The sequence below is a fragment of the Podarcis bocagei genome (genome assembly GCF_964188305.1).
Source record: "Podarcis bocagei genome assembly, chromosome: 4".
Lineage (NCBI taxonomy): Eukaryota > Metazoa > Chordata > Lepidosauria > Squamata > Lacertidae > Podarcis > Podarcis bocagei.
Genome location: NC_138128.1, coordinates 59,929,278 through 59,950,844, shown reverse-complemented (window position 1 = coordinate 59,950,844; position 21,567 = coordinate 59,929,278). Strand labels below are relative to the sequence as shown.

At 41.6% G+C, this 21,567-nt stretch overlaps 1 protein-coding gene and 1 long non-coding RNA gene across 3 annotated transcripts in view; one reads left to right on the top strand and one right to left on the bottom strand.

The window, feature by feature from the left end:
- Positions 1 to 21,567, top strand: part of LOC308586369 ((E2-independent) E3 ubiquitin-conjugating enzyme FATS) — a 150,160-nt gene that overhangs the window by 50,554 nt on the left and 78,039 nt on the right. The window contains exon 1 of one of the 2 annotated variants that reach the window (XM_081192882.1): positions 9,301 to 9,519. The exons of the other annotated variant lie outside the window; for it this stretch is intronic. Within the exon in view, the coding sequence (XP_081049008.1) occupies positions 9,354 to 9,519 (166 nt within the window). The 5' untranslated portion in view covers positions 9,301 to 9,353. Of the gene's footprint in view, positions 1 to 9,300; positions 9,520 to 21,567 lie in introns of those variants that run through there. 2 annotated transcript variants of the gene reach the window in all.
- Positions 7,750 to 11,938, bottom strand: LOC308586464. Its single transcript, XR_014007895.1, has 2 exons — positions 11,843 to 11,938; positions 7,750 to 7,969 (listed from the first exon to the last, which is right to left on the bottom strand). It is a non-coding gene; the product is annotated as an uncharacterized lncRNA (long non-coding RNA).

The window sequence follows — 21,567 nt, the reverse complement described above, 5'->3', positions numbered from 1 at the left end:
GCTATTCCCTGCCTAGCAACAACTGCAGCATCAGCTAAGACGTGGCAATCTTTTGGTTCCTTTCTCCATCTACTCCCCCAAATTTAGCAGTTTCCAGGGTCAGAGTGCCAATATTATTTTATTTATGAGGGCAATGCTCTCATAAAGATGGTAACACTGAGAAATGCCACCACAATCAAAACAAAAGAGAGAAATCCGTTATGGTGAATAATGAAGACCTTCTCCATTACTGTTATTGGTCAAGAAAACCACCTGGTTTGTAAGTACCACCTGCCATGAAACAGAATATCTGGAAGTGATAGATATTAGCAGTCATATGGAACTTTTCCACAGTGCCAACACTTTCAATAGCTTTGGGCCTGAGAGGGTTAATCAGATTCACGGCAGATAAAGAAACTTCCAAGAAAGTATATTCTTATGGCACATAGTAGAGAGTGGCACATGGTAGCTGTATTTGCAAAAACCAGAGAAAAGAATCATGATGCTGTTGCTCTGAGTCCTTGATCACTAGGCTTTCCTGTTGCTTCACAGATCCAAAGGTTGCTTTTGAGTATAGGAAAGCACCCATAAATAAATTCCACCCCCTCTTTCCAATATACATGAAAGGTGAAAGATCAGAAATTTTGAAACTGAAGAGGTGGGAGAGTGATTTTCATAATGTTCCCTTTTATTTATGAAGCTAACACATTGCTTTTATCACGTCTCTAGAGGCACCATCTACAGAGAATTTGCCATGTTTTTATAACGTGTTTCTGGGAAGCAGGACAAATGCACCGCATTCAGTTTGTTATTTACCACAACCCTGATCATCATCTTCATTTTTCTCTTGCCCTTTCACTCTGAGCATCCTGAGAGTCTTTGCTTTGTCCTTCCAGACCCTGGATTGTCTCCTTTTACTGTCAGCAACTCCTGCCCTCCAACTCTTAGGCAAAAGTTTTTCTGCAAAACACATGTGTTTCCTAGTTGTGCATCCATTCTCACTTATAGGTCTCAGGGTGAATGCCACATAGGGGCAAGGCATTGAGAGCCTTGGGTGAGAGAGGAGGCATGAATTGGATTGGGGGTTAGTTTTAAGTCCATGTGCCAGTTTTCCAGCTGAAATCTGTGCTTCCTCTTCAAACTTCTATTGGCCAGGCCAGGGGAAGAGGCACAATATAATGGGGTTGTATTTTATGAACTTTCAGTGGGTCTGACTAAGTCCTATTCAGACTCAGACCCACTGAAAATAATGGATCTAAGTTTGTCAAGTCTAGCGATGGAAGGATCTGCCAATTTTCCAGTCTAAAATCCAGTTCTGCATATTTCTGCAACTATTTGCCGTTTTTTTTGTAAGTCCTTGTGAAAATTCACCAGCATTTTAGTGCAAAATACCCCTGCCAACACATTTTTGTATGCAGTATTGATTACTGTACAAATTTTTTCAAGCATTTTCTCCTAATACAATGCATTTTGTATGTTGCTTTCACCAATATTTTTATTGTTTTGCATACTGTCACCTAATATAACCATTTTTGTAAACATTGTTTAATTGGGGAACTGCATTGCAAAATTTGAATGCTTGCAAATTTTGAAGGGAGGCTGTTTCGGTTCTCATGTTTCAGAAAGTTCAAATTCGATACATTCACTTTTAATGGTGAATGGAATCATATTTCTCCTGCATCGCTAGGAGAGGAAGACTAGTTTTCAATGGTATCAGTAATTCCCATCTCTCCATCCAATAGCAGCTTTTGGAGGGAGAACATGATTTCAATTGGGGAAACAGTGTTAGAGGAAGAGTCTACCACCAGCTCAATCCACTTCAGAGCTGGTTCTATAGTAGTTTAAATAATAATAATAATAATAATAATAATAATAATAATAATAATAATAATAATAATAAATAAATAAATAATAGAGAGACTCTCTCACATATTTCACACCTTGTGTAGATTGTCTGTCCCATAGAAGTTCCCAGTTTACTGCGTTCTAAAGCTTTTTAGGGAGTAATGTTTTCCCCCGAATGATGCATTAATGATGTCGGAGGAGTAAAGAACAAACGGATTGATCCATTTCTTTTGTAATTGAGTGTATTTTCCCCATTCTATCTGATGCACCTCAGTTTACAGTAAATTTTGAGTGGGGATAGAGAAAACACACAGCTGTGCCTTAGCACCGAATTGTGTCAATGAGGTTTCCAAGCAATAACTGTAAATGGAGCAACTGCACAGGTTTTAAAAATTGAATCATGTACCTTACCTGTTATTTCAGTGACTAGGGGATGCCCCAGCCATCAGTAGCAAATTGCTTTTATTGAACAATGTGGGAAAGCTATCAAAAGGCAGTCTGATAATGGTGCCACTCTTGCTTCTAAGGTCCTTGGGACTATTAGCTGTATTATTTATTCACACTGCTATAGCCTTTGGATTCATCCATTGTCGTGCAAAGTATAGTGCGTCCTGCCCTTCAAGAGTAATAAAACTTCACAAAGTGCTGAAACAAGGCATAAAGTTTGGAGAATTTAAACACTGAGGCAAGAAACTGTTGAGAAATCCTGGCTTGGCTCGGTATCTTTAACAGGGTTCTGGGGAACAAATGAATCTGTAGCAGCTTCATATGCATTTCATTATTTGAACGGCAAACTTCAAAGTTCACAACATGATGAAATAAATACTTTAATTATCTGTGACCCTAAAAATGTGGTGTGCAATTAAAGGAATGGTTCAAGGGAATTTTTCCGCCTTGGGTTACCGTGCAGAGTTAAGCCTAGCAAACTGGTCACTGAAGACAGAAAGTGCCAAACAGAAGGAAATGTAGATCAAGCCTTGTGCAATATATATGGCTTAATTTTGTGCTGGTTTTTGTTTTTTTGTTCCTGGATTTCTCATGTGTTCATGAAGCGTCATTTGAAAACACTGGAAATGCAGGCCATAATTGAATGTTTCCAGGGGATGGTGCTAACAAAAGAAAGCGATTACCTATACATGATTGTATGATTCCTCCTTTTTTTATTCACTCTTCGTGGATGCACCCTTGCTCAGGGCCAGAGCAGTACTGTGGCAGAAAAAAGGGACCTGTTTCAAGCAGCATGGTGTGGGTTTGAGGAATGGAAATAGATGTAGGCAGAAATCAGTGCCTGAATAGCACAGCAATACTTTTTAAGTGCAAGAGGCACTATCTAGGTTTCAGTTAAAGAGCAAAACATTTTGGGCTGGCACTACCCTGTTAGTTAAGGCAGAGGTGACAAACCTCAGGCCAAGTGTGTCTCTCCAAGCCACCCTATCTGGCCATTGGAACTTTTCCCAGGCCACCCCACTTCTCTCCAGGCTATCACCCTCCTCACTGGCCCTGCTTTGCACGACAAACATTTTTGCTTGGCTGGAATGTGTCCTTGAACACTGATAGAGCCTCTTGCTTGCCTGGATGGAGAATAGAGAAGTGTGAATATGAGTGTGTGTAGATGCTGGCCTACTGTAGGAAAAGATCATTGACATTCATTGCTCCACCCACTTTAGCCTCTGACCCCACCCATGACTGGCAAGTGGCTCCCAGAAGGTTGCTCAAAAAGGAATGCGGCTGTCAGGCTAAAAACTATTCCCTGTCACTGAACCAGGTTGTGAAGATCCCATTATAGCAGGGGATGTACATTTGTTCCACCTGCATACCTGAGGTATTCTGCTGGTGTGCTTTCCACTGGCCTAGCACAGCTTGTATTCTGCCAGTATAGTGGTGGTTCCTCCATGCCTTACAGCTCCCAGCAAACAGCTCCTGTATAGGATTTCCACTTAGGTTGTTTATTTTAAGGGTTTAGAGATTCCCTTTTGTTTAAATTATTATTTGTAGTTCTTGGGGTAGCATTTAATTTGGTCTCAGTGACCAACGGGTCAGTTTCAGTAGATGTATCAGTCATACCATCTCTGCGCAGAGATTCATTTTAGCTGATACTGTACTGTATGCATGGAGCAAAGGATTGAGACAGTAGACTCTGCTCCCTCTCCATGCCCAGTCTCTACCTGTTGGTTTGAACATCTGTATAATGACCTGTGTGCATGGACAAAACCTGTGTGACTTAACATACTAGAAAAACTGAATGATGGGTTGTGGAACTGAAATCCGTACATGGTGCATGGAGGCAGCGGTGGAGGAAGTCGCTCAGACGTGTGGGGCGACGCACCCAGGGGCAGGGCAAGCCACCCATAGGGGCGGGGCGCACCGTGGGGCCTCTGGAGTCTGCCTGCCTCCTCCCACTCAGTCATCCTACAGCTGGAGGGGGAGGCAACGGGTGGACCATTTGGACAGCGCAGAGCCTGCGTGCGCCCAAGCCAATGCGTCTCTCCCAGGAGAGACGCGCGGCTCGGGCACACTGCAGGCCCCGTGGTGAGTGCCAACTTGCATTTTGTCACCCGCCTCAGGGGTGACACCTGGGGCGGACCGCACCCACCGCACCCCCTTCCTTCGCCCCTGCATGGAGGGCCAAAGCCTGCCACTACCATCACAGGAGCTCTAAAAATGTCTGTACAGAGAGGGCTTTGATGTGGGCCCATAAGTGCCAAACGAGCTGCGAGTAATGCCAGGAATGCGCCAAAGAAATTGCATGCTGGATACAAAGGATCAGTGAACAGCTATTCTTCCAATGGTTTCTACAGCTTTTTAAAGGTACATGTGCCAAACATATTTCTGGGATTACCCTTCCAGACTCTTTTTATCCAGCTCCTAGCAACTTACAGGAGAATGCTTTCTGGGAATTAAGGCTTGGAGTAACAGCAACCAAAGCGGGTGGGGACTGCAAGAGCATCAGCATACACAAGAGGTGGTAGAGGAATGCAAGTGCCTTGTATCTGATCGATAGTCATCACAGTTAAATAGCCGTTGATTCACTGCAGAAGTGGTTGATAAAAGGCATATACATCATAATTCATTTTCCTTTATCATAACATAACCTGAGAAAGCGACCCCTTTGTTAGCTTCTGGGCTGTAAGAGTTCACAAATGCTAACCATAGAATGTCATTCAAATGTAACAAAGATCCAGTTGGAACCAGGGAATGTCCATGGACCTTGGCATTCATTTCATTCTTCTCCCGTGCCATGTATTTCTGCTAAAGTGATGTGAGCAAATTAGAAAAGAAATGTTTACTAGACAATTAAATGGCTCGTATTAAATTTAAAGGCTTTCAGGAGAAAAATAAATTAATAAACAGAGGCTATTTCAGGTGCCTTATCTTTTCAGACAATAAATGCTGACTTGATTTACTCTTTCTCTTACTTATTATGGAGAACTATAACATGGAAGGAAATTATTGCCCTCTTTTGTACAAATGGCTTATGAGTGCAATCATTAAGGCACAAGTCTCTTTATATAGAATGCTAATTTGATTTAGCCCAATTTCTGTGTCACAGACTTCTGGGAGGTTGCAAAGTGCTTCATAAATACCTCCTTTGATTAAATTAAAGCAAAGATTTTAACAGACTGCAGTTATTTGTATCTGTCAAGAAGGCTGAAGGGAGACGGTTGCCTTTGGTTTAGATAAGACTGTTTGATATAAGAAGATGGTTGTGGAATAAAACATGCTTTATTTATTCAATTCTATTTGATATTAATACCCCATATAATGTGTTGAACATTGTAAAGTGTCTCTTTATTTCTTTCCTTTTTTAAAATCATTTTTAAAAAAGGAAAGTGAATGAAATTTTAAAATGTATGAAATGCTTCTTCTCATGTCCCTGATCCTGAGTCACAACTCAGGCATGGACTTTAGGGGAAATCTGCACATTCGAAGAGGTAGGTTAAATGTTTTCAGGATCTCCTTGCCCATAAGCAGCTTCCACAGGCAGCAGAAAACTTTGAAAGGGATAGGGGCAGGGGGAGAGTCTGTGCCAGCTCATGAACAAAGATTCAGCAGAAACACACAAAAAGCCAGTTCAAAGTTCTCTATTTCACCCACCAAATATGTGTGGAAGTACTGCTCATGGGATTCCCTACCATCAATAGCCTGCAAAAAGCCTGGGTGTGTGCAGCCAGATGAAAAATGGCAGCTGAAGGGGGCACAGCCAATTTCCTATTCTACCCTGTTGTACACTGAGATGACCTGCATATCTACTATAATGGTCGTGAAATTCTTCATTGTGCATTTGGAGCTCTCTTAAGATATTGTAACTAAATTTGCACAATGGTACCCAAGATCAAGGACGCGGGTGGCACTGTGGGTTAAACCACAGAGCCTAGGACTTGCCGATCAGAAGGTCAGCAGTTCAAATCCCAACAATGGGGTGAGCTCCCGTTGCTCGGTCCCTGCTCCTGCCAACCTAGCAGTCTGAAAGCACGTCAAAGTGCAAATAGATAAATAGGTACCGCTCCGGCGGGAAGGTAAACGGCATTTCCGTGCGCTGCTCTGGTTCACTTAGTCATGCTGGCCACATGACCCGGAAGCTGTACACTGGCTCCCTCGGCCAGTAAAGCGAGATGAGCGCCGCAACCCCAGAGTCGGTCACGACTGGACCTAATGGTCAGGGGTCCCTTTACCTTTACCCAAGATCAAGGAGCATGTTTTCATCTATGTTAAGATATAATAGGACACCATATTGAACTAAGTCAGCAGATTCAACCTTTTAATCACTATTTTCAAACCTGCCCTGGTTTTGTGTGTGTGTGTGTGTGTGTGTGTCTTAGAATTCCCAAGCAACACTCGCTAGGAGGCTGCTAGTATACAAATCTGCATCTGAATTAATACAAATCAGGGATTCCAACAGCCTTATTTGGATTCAAAAAGCCTTTCTGTTGTTGCTATTGCTAAACTGGAACTGAGAAACCCTTGCCAATATATATCAAGTCATCCAGCAACCCACCACTATCTCCCTTCTGCCCATCCTTGCAAAGACATTTGTTTCTCATATATGATGCACATGAAGACAAAAACAGCATTGCACAATGTTAATGCTGGAGTAGTGGTAAACACAAGGATCAGTGTACTCAAATCCTTGTCTAGACAGTGGCCAAAGCATCTGTGGGAAGAAGGAAGCAATTTTTGTACACTAAAAGGATTTGGTTGTGTAATTAATGTAAACAGAAGCCTGCACAGAAGGAGGGGTGCATGAGAAACCTGCTGTGGCAGTCTAGGCTCTAGTAGTGTACAGCTGCTCAGAAGAAGAATCCAAGCCTGGGAATTGTTCTTGCCTCTTCTGCCATTTGATGATGTCTGGCTAATGGAACACTGACAACCTTTAAGACAGTATACATTATTAACAGAATAAGTAAACAAACACCAGATTTTACTTTAAGGAAGTTCTGTATAAATTGGCTTAGTTTGCACAATTCATTCTGCTTCTCCTACCCATGAAGGAGCACTTTGCCTCGTGTTGGAGGCAAAATGTTTTACACAGCCTTACCTCAGCCCTGGATATCTCTTTCTGCCCCCAATGTGTGGGCTCTGAGATGGCACCAGGCAGTGCTCCAGATATTTGCAGCGATAAGTGTTACGCACATGCTGGGCCCTGAATTCAGTGCTCAGTAATAACATTTGTACTTGGATGATAGGATGATCACCATTGACATTTATGGCAGAAATCATAAAGTCCTACAGACTCTACTTTATGGGTGTATAAAATAATGCTATTTCACTTGCCCCATAGTTGTGATTTAAAAACAAGCAAACAGATATTTAAGTCCATAAAGCCTGTAAGTCTTGCTCCTTCCTCTTTCTCTTATTATGTACAAATATGTGGCCTAGTTAATATAGGTTCTGCATAGGCAATAAAACCAAGGTTTTGTCATAGGCTTTGTGGTAGACCTGTTAGATTCTACTAGGTCCCACCCTTCTTCCTCTTCTTTGGTTTCACCTCTGCCGAGATTCTATCATAGTGCCATGCCCCTTTGACTTGCTAAGATTCCTCCAAGCTCCTCTTCCACTCTCTCAGATGCTGTTCCTGACGTGCCAGATTCTTCTCTGATTCTAGCCAGCTGCTATTGTCCTGGCCCCATATAAGGAAATAGGGTTTCTGAAATCAAATGTTGGTTTATTTTATGGCTTCACATAAATGTATATCCTGCTTTTCAAGAAATCTTTTCCACAAAGCGACTTGCAACTCTATCTAAAAGGACAGTGACAGCAACTTCTCAATATATTTTAAAATATTTAAATACCGTAGTTTAAAACTTCATTCCATTGCTGCTCTAAAGCTAAAAACATCAAAAACAACAATAAAATCCAGGAGACCCACAACACAAAGACCCCAGTATGCTTTAACCACTGAAGGTCTTTGAGAAGAAATTGGTCTTCAGTGCTCTTGAAAACATTACAAGGGATGAGGCTTGCTGAATATCAGAAGGAACAGAGTGTTCTGATCTAGTGCACCTGAGGACTGCAAAACCTTTGGAAAAGATATAGAAAAAACCCAAAAATTGGAAGGAAGCAGCAAAAGTGATGGTCCCAGGTTCAATCTTTGGTCCGAAAGATGACAGATAGTGGACTGAGAAAGATGTCTCCTAGATCTTCCAAACTGCAGTAAATAATTCAGTGAACTGGTTGCCTGACTGTATATAAGGCAGCATCCATTAAAAAACACAAGTATACTCTTGGGCTGTTCCCATTCATTTCATTGGGGATGGCACACCAGGCCAATACAGATTGTGTCCTCTACCTATTTATCCTACATATTATTTTTAAAAAAGTATACCCCACTTTTCACTGTATGTCTCAAAGCAGCTTACAGAAAAGTAAGTGGTTTATGTCCACAGTGAGGTGAGGTGGAGGCACTTTTACCCAACCTTTCAGCAGGTGAGCTGCTGGAGGGGTGAATTCAGTTGTGGTGCAAACTCACCGGCAGGAGTGCCAAATTGGCCAGGAGGAAGTTACATATAAGGGCATTTTCTGGTGCTAGACCTGTCCTTCACGTGGCTCCACAAAGCACCTATAAACAGAGAACACTGCCAGCATAAAATATTAAAGTTGCAAAAATGAAAGATTCATGCGGCGTCCGCCAGATAGATATCCTCCCTGGCTGAATGTAAGATCTCCTGCCAGAAGAAGGTTGAAAAATGCAGCAGCCAAAAATTGATATGCAGGCAAATGGGGCCCTGCATTTAGGATACACCGTTTCTAACCAATCAGGCTAAATGAAATCAGCAGGCCTGGGCCTTATCTCCTAGATAACCCTCATTAATCCAGTGAGCTTCTGAGGACAAAAAAGAGAAATGAATTGCTTCATTTGTGTCGCTTGAATGGAATGCTAATGAGGGGAGGGGGGGGAGTTAATTATTCATTCCAGCCGACTGAGCAGAAAGCAGATCCTGGCTTCCCCTGTTACCATTGCAACAAGTGGCAGCCGGCCTAGCGAAAGCAAGCCAAGGGAAACATTTATAAAACTGAAACCAACATGAAATATGCCTTCTCAGAAAAGGAAACCCCTGGTCTTGAGCTGCGCAGGGCACAACCAGATGGATTTAAGGACAAAGCTTCTTGTAGCAAGGAACCAGGAAAGAAAGCCCTTCATATCTCAAATTTGCTTCATGATTAACCATGCCTCCTGGGGGAAACCGTGTTGCCTTGGTAAGTTTGGTACAAGTTTTCCAGGCTTTCCGCATCAGTAGTTGAACAATGCTTTGCTTTGCTTTTGTTTTGTTTTTTTGCTTCTGTTGGTACTACAACATTTGATGAACTTTTTGAAAAGACCTGGCTGGCTCCTGCATTTAAAGCAGAATTTAAAGAGCACAATTCTTGAGGATTTACAGTGGAAGCCTATATGTGTCTACTAGAAATAATTCCATTTGAGTTGAACAAATTCTGCTTCCGGGTAATTGTGTATAGAATTTCAGTCTCAGTAATTTTCTATACATTTCAAGCAGCCTTTAAAAAAATAAAATAAACTTGAATGTATACAGCAACACAGTTGCTGTTCCTAACTAAAGGCTCACAATGGTGTCTGGATTTTGTTATTGTGTTTTTGTATTTTGTAACTTGCATTTAGTTTTGCGGTGTAGCGTGTGTTTTTTACATGTATGTTATTGATCTACACAGAACGTGATGCGGTGTCATATTTAAAAAAAGTTTTTACTTCTGTAAACTACCTTGGGTCCAATTTTAATGGAGAGAAGTGGGATATAAATTACTATTCTAAGCTAAAATTAAATTAAATTAAAGAAACTATATTCAACATTCCACTTCTTGCAGAACCCAAGTTCTTGTAGATCCCTGTAATCAAAATGTAATCAAAATAATTGTAATCAAGAGGAATCCAGATATTATAGTCAACCCTATACATATCTAGTCAGAAGTAAGTCCTATTAAGATGAATGGGTCTTACGCCCAGGTATGTCAGAAAAGGATTGCAGCAGCTTGTAAGGAGGTTTAGAGTTACACATGTGGTTTGTGTGTAATTTCCTTTTTTAACATATATTTAGCACTAGGTCATGGCCCCCAGACATTTCCCTGTGTTTGTTAGGAGTGTTGTTTGTGTAGTCTGATTATTGCTTTCTAGAAGGATTGTGTTGCAGGACGTATGTTCGGCTATACATCATTTGAAAGCAACGTTATTAATGAATCTTGTTTTTCCAATGGCAAAAAAGACAGATGCTGTGTCTGTGAGACACAAAACAGTGGGGGAGCGGTGTTAGGCATCTATCTCCATTAGTCAGGGTATTAAAAAAAAACCTCCTGAAAGTTTTGATTTGTTAGTCAACACCAGTGAAATTGTTAACATTTTCCCATATGCCCTGCCACAGCAAAGACAAGTATCTCGAAATGTAAATAATGGGTTTGCATTAATTCAGTTCAACTCACATGCCAGCTTGCAAAATAGATTTTACCCCATTAAAAGAAAGGCTGGAATAAATAACTTCCTAGACAAGACGACAAATCACAATGGGGCTAATTTTCTTCTGTGAAAACAGTATTAGCATGCACCCTGCTTAAAATGTAATTATTTTCTCTCAGACTTTCTGATCTATGAGAACTCTCCTTTCCTCATGACAAAATACATTTTTTAAAAAAATTCACAAACATATACATATATGTTTTACCTAGAGAGATAAAAATACTGGTAATATTGACTATGATGTATTGCAGCAACGTGAAGCAATCATTTAACAACAGGGCAATGTAGCCAAAAGCAATACACTCACTTACCTGGGAGTAAGCCCTGTTGAATTTAATGCGATTTATGTTCAAGTAGACATGTACAGGATGATTTCAGGGGGAAATTAAGTGCAAAGTTGCTACGTTTGAAGCAACTTGTTAGTACTGTGACTTTAATACTTGAGTGGATTTAGTTGGCCTTTGTCAAAATGCCTCTTTTACTTTGCATAATAATAATAATAATAATAATAATAATAATAATAATTCATATCCCTCCCATCTAGCTGGGTTTCCCCAGCCACTCTGGGCAGCTTGCAACAAATAAGACACAACAAAACATCAAACATTAAAAGATGAGATACCCTATACAAGCAACAAACAAACCAATAAATAAATAAATAATTAAAACCCAATAACAATAATAACAAACAGTTTACAGTTATACTCAAAGTAACCACCAACTCCAACTAAACATTTAACCAACACTAACCCGACAAAAACAAAACAGAGGAACCAAAATTAGAACCATTTAAAACATTTGAAAACATTTTAGCCAGTTGCCGCAACCCAAGAGTTGTTCCAGCAATGTCCCAGTGACCTCCCAGGAGCCTCTTTCAGCTCACTCTGGAGTCTGGGCCCTGCCCCCTAGGCCAGGTGGAAATGGGCCTTTCAGCAGCGGTCTTCCTTCCAGAACTCAGGCAGCAGTAGAACATAGAATTCCTAATATATGAATTGTGTCACTGCCAGCTACAGAAAGAACATAACATGGTGATGAACTGACAATGAACAGCATTGTTACCTGGTGGTGGGAAAGAGTTACTACTTGTCAATCAAAATAAAGATGTCCTGTTGCTTTAGGCTTCAGTCCTAAAGTGACTTCAGTGACTAAAGATCAAGCCCCACTGAACTCAGGGTACCCCAACACCCGTGGAATTGTGACGTTAGGACACAGCCATTACCAAATACAGCAAAGTCTTGTGACACCTTAAAGACTATCAAATTTATTATGACATAAGTTCTCATGGACTGAAGTTTACTTCATCCGATGCTTTTCTTTTCTTTTTTGTTGGTGGAGTGGGGATTTTAAATTATTTTGTATTTTGTATATTTTATTGTAGTAAGCTACTTTGAGGCCTGTATGATGGGAAGTGGGATATACATTTTTTAAATATATATTTTTAGTTACAGGTATATGTGTGTGTGTGTGTGTGTGTGTGTGTATGCATGTACAGTGGTACCTCTGGATGTGAACAGGATCCATTCCAGAGCTCCTTTCACACCCAGAAGCGAACGCAACCTGTGTCCGCACATGTGTGGGTTGCGATTCACCGCTTCCGCACATGCGCATGATGTAATTTTGATCGTCTGCGCATGCGCGAGCGGCGAAACCTGGAAGTAATGCGCTCTGTTACTTCTGGGTCACTGCAGTGCACAACCTGAAAATACTTATCCCAAAGCTCTTTCAACCCGAGGTATGACTGTATAGGGGTGAAGAAATAGTAAACAATGAGATCAGAAGGAAATGAAATGCTGAATAATGCAGACCGTGATAATTTTGGGCCGTTCAGGGGGCAAACTTTTGTTGACAACAAAGGCATCCTGGTATTGGTAAACCAATTAACACATGTAGTGTGATAAACATCTTTTGTCTTGATTCAGTGCGCAAAGGATAGCATTGAACCTCTTGATGAACCACAGAGCCTAGGGCTTGCTGATTGGAAGGTTGGCGGTTCGAATCCCCGCGACAGGGTGAGCTCCCATTACTCAGTCCCTGCTCCTGCCAACCTAGCAGTTTGAAAGCACGTCAAAGTGCAAGTAGATAAATAGGAACCGCTCTGGTGGGAAGGTAAATAACTTTTCCGTGCGCTTCTCTGGTTCGCCAGAAGCAGCTTAGTCATGCTGGCCACATGACCTGGAAGCTGTATGCCGGCTCCCTCGGCCAATAAAGCAAGATGAGTGCTGCAACCCCAGAGTCGTCTGCGACTGGACCTAAAGGTCAGAGGTCCCTTTACCTTTAGTATAAAAATATACTAATCTTCATAGATTTGAGGATACAAAATAGAAATGTGAAATCATCTGAGAATTCTCTTTGCCAGAAGTCCCGGAGACAGTTTACCTGGATACTTAATGAACCGTTTTTGGCATTAGGTTTCTATGACTGCAATCCTATGGACACCTGCTAGAGAATAAGTAACTTTGAAATTGGTAGGAAAAACTGTCTGTGGACAAATGCCGGCTCCCTTAGCCTGTGAAGCGAGATGAGCGCCGCAACCCCAGAGTTGTCTGTGACTGGACTTAACTGTCAGAGTTCCTTTACCCTTTTTTTTTTTTTTTTTTACTGTAAGACCAATCCATTTGGCCACATGTATTGTCAAATTCATTGCGGGCAGGGCGGATGATGACTGATTACGAATGTGTGCTTCTTTCCCAGTTAGATCACTGTTTCCCAGCTTTGAGAGTTTTAACTAATCTATGCCGTTGCAGAAGAATAGAGTTCCGTATGCAGTTTCCCCTATGTGATGTTTGCATAACTCCTCAGACGCAGCTGGGCTCACGCAGCCCTTGAAAAAGTAACCAGAGCGCACTGGGAATCATGGGGTTTTTTGCTTTGTTTTGCGGATGCCTAAGATTGTTCTGTGCATAAATTTGCATCGTGACATCATAATAAACACATGGGCTTTTAGCACCAGCCACATGCACACTTGAACAACTTGTTTCCCTGCTTTGGCCAGCTGTAATCCTGCTGTGAAAGTACAGCCATCAGCAGAGATGGCACAGTTTTATGTTCATTCCATTGTAATTGCATTATGACTATTGAATTCTTTCCTATCTTTGTTTAATGCTATCCTTCTGGCAGTGGAGAGGGGTCAACTATCCATGCTGATTTTATTAGGTATTTTAGTAGCCTTTCATACGGCCAATCATGAGGTTTTATTGAAATGCCTGTGGGTCCTTGCAAAAGATAATGAAGTTGCTCTTGGTACCTTTCTGGCAGGTGAAATAAGCAATTTCCCATCTTCATAAAGGTGGCTACCTGGGGGCCCTGCTGAATATGGTTTCAAATGGTGGTCATGCTTTTGAAGTACAGTATTGTTTGGTAATCAGTATGTGGATGATCTGTCCTTTCTGCATATTATTTAAAGGGGAGTTTTCGCTGTTTCTTCTAAGCAGCCTGTTTGGTGTTCATGCCCATTCCGCCCTGTATAAAATCTATTGGCAATTTTAAAGGTTTTTATCATCACACAGCACAATTCAAAATAAAGCCAGTCTTGATTATCATTTTGAAACTGAGGTGGATCAGGATGCTTCCTAATCATAAGAATAACTGAAAAATAAAATAACACCCAGTGGTGTTTCTTGAATCTTCTTCCCTCCAAAACTCTGTTCTGTGTTGGTGCTTATTCCCCCCCCCCTGCATTTTTCTTTTAATGTGCATTTTTATCCCACCTTTCCTCCACCAAGAAGCTGAAGGTGACATACATATGGCTCTCCTCCTCCACACTGTATGCTCAAAACAACCCTGTGAGGTAGGTTGGGCTGAGAGCCAGTGACTGGCTGAAGCTCATGCAGTGAGCTTTATGGCAGAGTGGAGTTTGGGACACTGGGCTCCCAGGGCCTATATAACACTGCAACTGCTACATGGTTTAGGTCAGTGTTTCCCAACCTTTTTTGGGCAAAGGCACACTTGTTTCATGAAAAAAATCTCGAGGCACACCACCATGCCAGATGGGGAAAGGTCACTTTTTACTTATGTAAAAAAAAATAAAAAAATAGTAACAGCATAGAAGGTAATGGTTAGGCTAGCATCCCTCTTCCAAATATGCTAGGTTTTTATTTGCAGGGACTGTTCTACATGGGAAAGCATTCAGCACTGTCATTCTCCCATCTGCCATCTGAATTGGTACTATTCTGGGTCAACTTACTCTGCTGCATGTGTAGATGAAAATGGCACCAAGTGTGGGGGAGGGGGCAGAACAGGTTTCAGATACAGGATATTAAGCATACACGTACTTCAGATTGAACTGGTTGCTTGCTTTGCAAGTTTTCATTTCCCGAATGACTGCCTTGGCAAGCGCAATACCTACCAGGCTCAACGCCGGTCTTGCGCTGCCGCTTCCCGCGCTCTAAAGGACCCGGGAGGAGGAAGGCGTGAAGGGAATCCCGAAGGCGCGAAAACCTCGCGCATGCGCAGGCCTTCCGCCTGCGACAGCCCAGTAGGCCGGCCGAAGCGAGCGGCGATGGGATGTGGGAGGGAGCTCGCTCGCCGCCCCGCGTGTGCCTATGTGGGGCACGTTACAGCCCCGTGACGTCAGCGCCACGCAGGCAGCCAGGCAGGCAGACGGCGAGAGCCCCGCGCTGGGCGGCCTCTCCTCGCCACCGCCGCCCCGCCTCTCGCCGCCCGACTCACCCGCCTCCCTCCCACGGCACACCAGGCAACGTCTCGCGGCACACTAGTGTGCCGCGGAACACCGGTTGGGAAACACTGGTTTAGGTGTCAGTGGTAGCTAGTAACATTTTTAGTTGGTAGAGCTGCTATTTTTAACCTTAATGTTTTCATCTTAGTAGAACTTGTATAGCACTTATTTAGGAAAGTATACAATCACACATGTGCATTGTCTCCTCTTGTCTAAAAAACGCCCCCTCCCTCAGTTATTCTCTGCATATTTGGGGACAGGGAAATAACTTCAAGGTAAGAGGACCCAAGTATGATTCTTAGACAAGATTGACTTAATACCTCTTATTTAGAAATTACACCATACCACATGACCTAATCTTTTCAGTTATTGTATGGTTAAAATCTATACATCTGTTGCCCCCCCAAAAAAAAACCCTGAACACTTAAAAAGTTTTAAAATGTGAGAAAAACTTGCTTTCAGGTGCGTGCAGTTTCCTCCCTCCAAAAACCAACTCTGCATTGTCCAAAACATTTTTTTAAATTAAAAGAACAAAGTGTTCCAACCAATAGATAAAAAAATAATAATGATTGTTTCATTTGGGCTAGGGCACATCAGAGCACAACAGAACATAATTATAATGTGTAGCTCAGTTCTGAAAATGAGTAGTAATAATCTCTGCTCATGTGTGGAGTTCATCACACCGGGCTAATCATAATTGGCCTCTATTATATCAGAGATTTGGGACACTATCTTCCAGGTTTGGGGACTATTGCAGAGTCGTGTCCAGACAGGCACAGAGCTCAAATGTCTCACTTTAGAAATTCACTGACAAACTTACTAAGAACAAGCTGGAAATATAGTGACAGCATTTTATTCATTCCTATGCATTCAAGATATATCCCCTGCTAGAGGAGAGGCTTGTTGGAAGCAGATCCACACACCTTTTCTGGAAATTTGAGGGAAATAGTTAATACAGAGTATGTTCCAACACATACACAAGCCAACCACTATTTGCCTCCCAATTCCCCAATTTAAAAAGAGGCAGAATGATTAAGTAGAACAGTAGATATTTATTACAGAGAGCTTGTTTGCTCTTTCTCTCTAGCAAGGTCACAAAACAAATACCATGGGTGGCGTGGAGTTCCTCAAAGTAGGAAACACACCCTGTTGCTTCTCTTGCCTTCAGGGAAACAGCTCTAAACATGCTAAGCTAATGCTGTTTTGGAAGCAGTTCTGACTCCTTCAATATCTGCTATAGTGGCTGTGCTGAACAGGCACCATTAACAACAAATGAAGTAAGAGTCTTCCTATCAGGACTGACTACCCAGCAGTCTGATTGGTCACATGGTTTTTCTGCCTAGATGCACATGAGACATGCCTCTTTGCCATTGCTATACTTTTGAAGTAGGATTGACAAAGTGCTGCAGAGAGCTGATAGGCAAGAGAACGGGAGTTTAACAGAAATACGTCTACAGGCTTCTGTGCAAGTAGAAAATTGGGGGGGCAGGGGACAAGGAAAAGTGGTTGGCTTTGAGATATTGAGGATTTTTTTTAATTGCTTGACAGTTTGAGTGGGAAGGCTGTGCCCCACTGGATGTAACAATTTCCAAGTCCTGACCCATCGGTAGAAGCATAGAATCGTACAAGTGTAGAGTTGGAAGGGACCACAAGGGTCATCTAGTCCAAGACCCTGCAATGCAGGAATCCTTTGCTCAATGTGGTGCTCGAATCCGTGACTCATGTCCACAGCATTCCCTTGATCCACCAAGCTTGTAACTCTATCAAAAAAAAGAAAAAAAGAAAAAAGAAGAAGAGATTTGTCTGGCATGACTTGTTTTTGAGAAATCTATACCAGGACTTAATAATCACAGCATCCTTTTCTAAGTGCTCACAAACTGACTGCATAATTTATCTGTTCTAGGACCTTTCCTGGTATCAATGTCAAGCTTACAAACTGGTAGTTACCTGGGTCTTATCCCTGCCCCCTTTTGAAGATGGGGACAATAGTTGCCCACCTCCATAGTCAGGAAACAGCACATGCTACTTCTGATCTGCCCAGATCCCCATAGTAAGTAAGATCATGCTATAGAATCCCTTGTGATAACATGATTTTTTAACATTTCAGACAAGAACAGCATATGAGAGGTTGTAGTTTCATTTGTGCTATCTTGCTAAGAGCCCACAGAAACCCAAACCTGATTATGTTGCTTCTCTGTGCTGTTTGTCCATGATCCAGGGTGGGTGGCAGCAACTTTGAATAAAGCAGCTATCAACAACGGCCTTTGTGAGGAGGCAAAATTGATGGATGATTTGTTCCCTGCTGTACTTTGGACCATCTTATAATTCTAGCTTTTGTGCAGCCTATTGAGGCAGAGTCAGTGCTGCAAGTTAGACAGGATCACTGTCAAATAGGTGGAAAGGAACAAGAAATACCATCTAATCTTGAGTGTCACAAGTTGAGGGCTGGTGCAGGTGATGATGAAGCTGTTGTTTTACTTAGTTGTTAAGTCGAACTGTGATGATATGGGCTTACAGCTGATACATCCATCCATATTCATATCCATACATACTGAGTCCATTGGTCAAACTTACTCAGTATTGTCTACTCTACAATGGCTGCTAGCAGCTCTCCAGAGTTTCGGAGGGGAGTCTTTCCAGCCCAGTTTGGAGATGCCAAGGACTGAAAATGGAATATTTTCTGTGGAAAAGGATGTTCTCTGTGCCCCATCTCCTAAACATTCAATATTTTAAAATGCAGCACTGTACTTGTTTTTCAGGAAACTTCTCCCCTGGACACCAATATATAACATTGTCAGATTATACTACCTCCTGCAAAAAATAGTTTTAACTTGGTCAACACAATTTGTCCTCATCTTCATTATGGGTCCCATTTACATAATTCAATTTTGCTCTCACCTGACCTGAGTCAGTTGCTAGTGACTGTCTTCCAGAAGACTTTGAAACTCAGGAGCAGTATTTTTCTGAGATACTTCATTTCTTTAATTTGTTGTTGTTGTTCTGGTGTTTGACATTTTCTAATCATGTACAACTCTTGTTGGACTAGATTCTCTTCCCGCAGCCTTGCATATAGTAGACACAATTTGCTTTAATCAGGGCTCTTGGTATTCTGAAGTACTTCAAAACAATTTCTATAGCAAATTTGAATAAATTCAGCAGCAATGTCTGACACAGTGATCAGATGTAATTGCCTACAATTTCACACCCACAGGATCCTTAGGTGACTTCAGCATTCCTGGTGTTCTGGCTTTTCACAGTTTCATCACCATGGAATCCTCTCAAAGCAGCACTGAAACTTTTAATGCAGTTTGAATGATGTATGGAGAATTAGCCACGCAGACCTGATTTTTAGAATTGGGGACAAAGCACCGTAAAGCAAAGATGTAGAAAACTCAAGATCTCTTCAGTTCCGTTTCTGTCGAGCCAAGACTATCCTAGACTAGAGATGACAGCTAATGTTTCTAACCCTTGTGAGTCGAGGACACGCCACCCACTTAGGGATAAATAAGACACAAGGACACATGTATTTTAGGTTAATGGGCTAAAGAAGGAAGAAGGCCACAACTTTATTGGTTACAGCATGTGAGTGGTATTGGCTTAGGCATTGGATCAAACAATCTATATATGACCCCACCCCGCACAGCAGAATGAGGCACAGGGCTGCCATGGCCGCTTGAATGCAGGTAGAGCCCGCCCCCAAGCCAGCCCTATTGGCTGGCCTGACGGGCGCGGCACAGCAGCTGGGAAAGTGACGCAGGGGGCCAAATACGCCCCCCTACTGACGCAGGAACGGCTCCCACTCACAACACCTCCCCTCTGGTAGGAGGAGAGGCTTTCTCTCACAACATACATCACCTGCTCGTCTTGATACACACAAAATCTTGTTATATGAGGCAGAATCTTTGGCCGGGCTCATCAAGATACAGTGGTACCTTGCAAGGCGAATGCCTTGCAAGACAAAAAACTCGCTAGACGAAAGGGTTTTTGGTTTTTTGAGTTGCTTCGCAAGACGATTTTCCCTATGGGCTTGCTTCGCAAGACGGAAACGTCTTGCAAGTTTGTTTCCTTTTTCTTAACACCGTTAATACAGTTGCGACTTGACTTCGAGGAGCATCAGAAATGCATAGAACGCGGTGTGGTAGCCTTTTTTGAGGTTTTTAAAGACTTTGGTGATTTTTGAAGCTTTTCCAAAACTTTCCCAACACCGTGCTTCGCAAGACGAAAAAAATCGCAAGACAAAACTCGCGTAACGAATTAATTTCGTCTTGCGAGGCACCACTGTATACCGTAATTCTACACAGCAACCAAACTGAGGCCTGCACAGGAACATAGAAAGCTGCCTTATATTGAACAAAAGTATTAGCCCATCTAGCTGACTGGCCTGCAGTGGCTTTCTAGGATTTCACCAGGGCTTTTCTCCCAGCCCTACCTGAGGATGCTGGAGACAACCTTTTGCATGGAAGGCAAATGTTCTAACCCAGAGTGGTGGCCCTTCTTCCTTAAGTTCCCCTACCAGTTCACCCAATCCATTTCTTATCCCTGATAGCAAGCTTGGTCTTACTTGGAGAGGCACATGTGGGAACTAGTGATGTTAAATTCTCGAGAATATTCTCGATTAATGAGAATATTAGAGAATTTTCATTTAAAATAGAATATTCATTTTAATAGATTGTAAATGATATACTTAGTTAATGTACATGTTTATTCATGGGTAAACTTGTTCAGATGGCAACCAAAAACTGTACAGATACAGTGGTACCTCAGGTTACAGATGCTTCAGGTTACAGACTCCGCTAACTCAGAAATAGTACCTCAGGTCAAGAACTTTGCTTCAGGATGAGAACAGAAATTGCACGGCAGCAGTGGGAGGCCCCATTAGCTAAAGTGGTACCTCAGGTTAAGAACAGTTTCAGGTTAAGAACGGACCTCCGGAACGAATTAAGTTCTTAACCTGAGGTACCACTGTACTTTTATTCAATGGGGCAATGCAGTGAATTCAAATTCTTTGATTTTTTGCACCAAACTTGAAATTGAAAATTCAGTGTGAATGACTCACATTAATCACTAAGCCTGCAACTTACCATCAACTTTGAATTCTAATTATGTCGTGTGTGTATGAAATGTAGCTTTTAAAGTAAAAGGAATATATAAAAAAACTCAGGTCCACTACATGAGTATGTTCTTTAATAAGCATATCTACATCGTACAGTATTTTTAGTGCAATACTAATAAAACCAATAAAAAGTTTAAAATAAATGCTATTATTTCCAAAGAATAAAACACAAATAATCAGTAATGACAAGTTGCATAACATCAGAAATGCAAATTACTATCTGCTTAGACAAGTAAGGCAACACACAACAAATTTAAATTATAACTGATAAATTGTCACAAGAATTTTTTTTAAAATAGGCTTTAAGTAACAATTCTCAAATGTTTATAAATTTATATTGACTCCTCAAACATCTTAAGAGGATAAGTCACCATCTTCATCTCCATTGGTAACAGAGCTTTTAGTTCCACACTGATCATCTGTGAGATCATAGCATTTTTAAAACTAAAAAATAATAATGTTTTCTATAGCTCACATTTCAGAACTGCCAATGGTGAATGATACAATACCCAGTAATGTATCTGGATTTTAAAAAAACAACAACAACCTTATTCATTACTTACACTGGCAATATCACAGCTTAACTTATTTACTATATTTTTTTAATGTGGGTTGTAAAAGTGGTTCTTGCATTAGAATTTACAGTTTGTGGAGAATATTTTCTGGATAATTTTCTAGCAGAGAATATTCTCGAGAATATTCTCACTTCACATCACTAGTGGGAACAAATGTGGTATGTGATCTTATCCACCACAGGTAAGCCAATAGACACTTCCATTATTTATTCCAGTTTTGCAGCTACAGATTTTGCTGCTGACCAGGTCTGTGATTGCCTGAATGAAGACTACTTGCTTTGACCAAATATATATTGGCCTTCTCCCTCTATCCCACTTCCACCCCCTAATTTAGTAAAGGGATGGGTACAGCCTTGCAGTGCTTGGGACCTTATCCATTGATTACAGAGAGAGAGATGCTACAGTTTTCTCACCTTCTCCC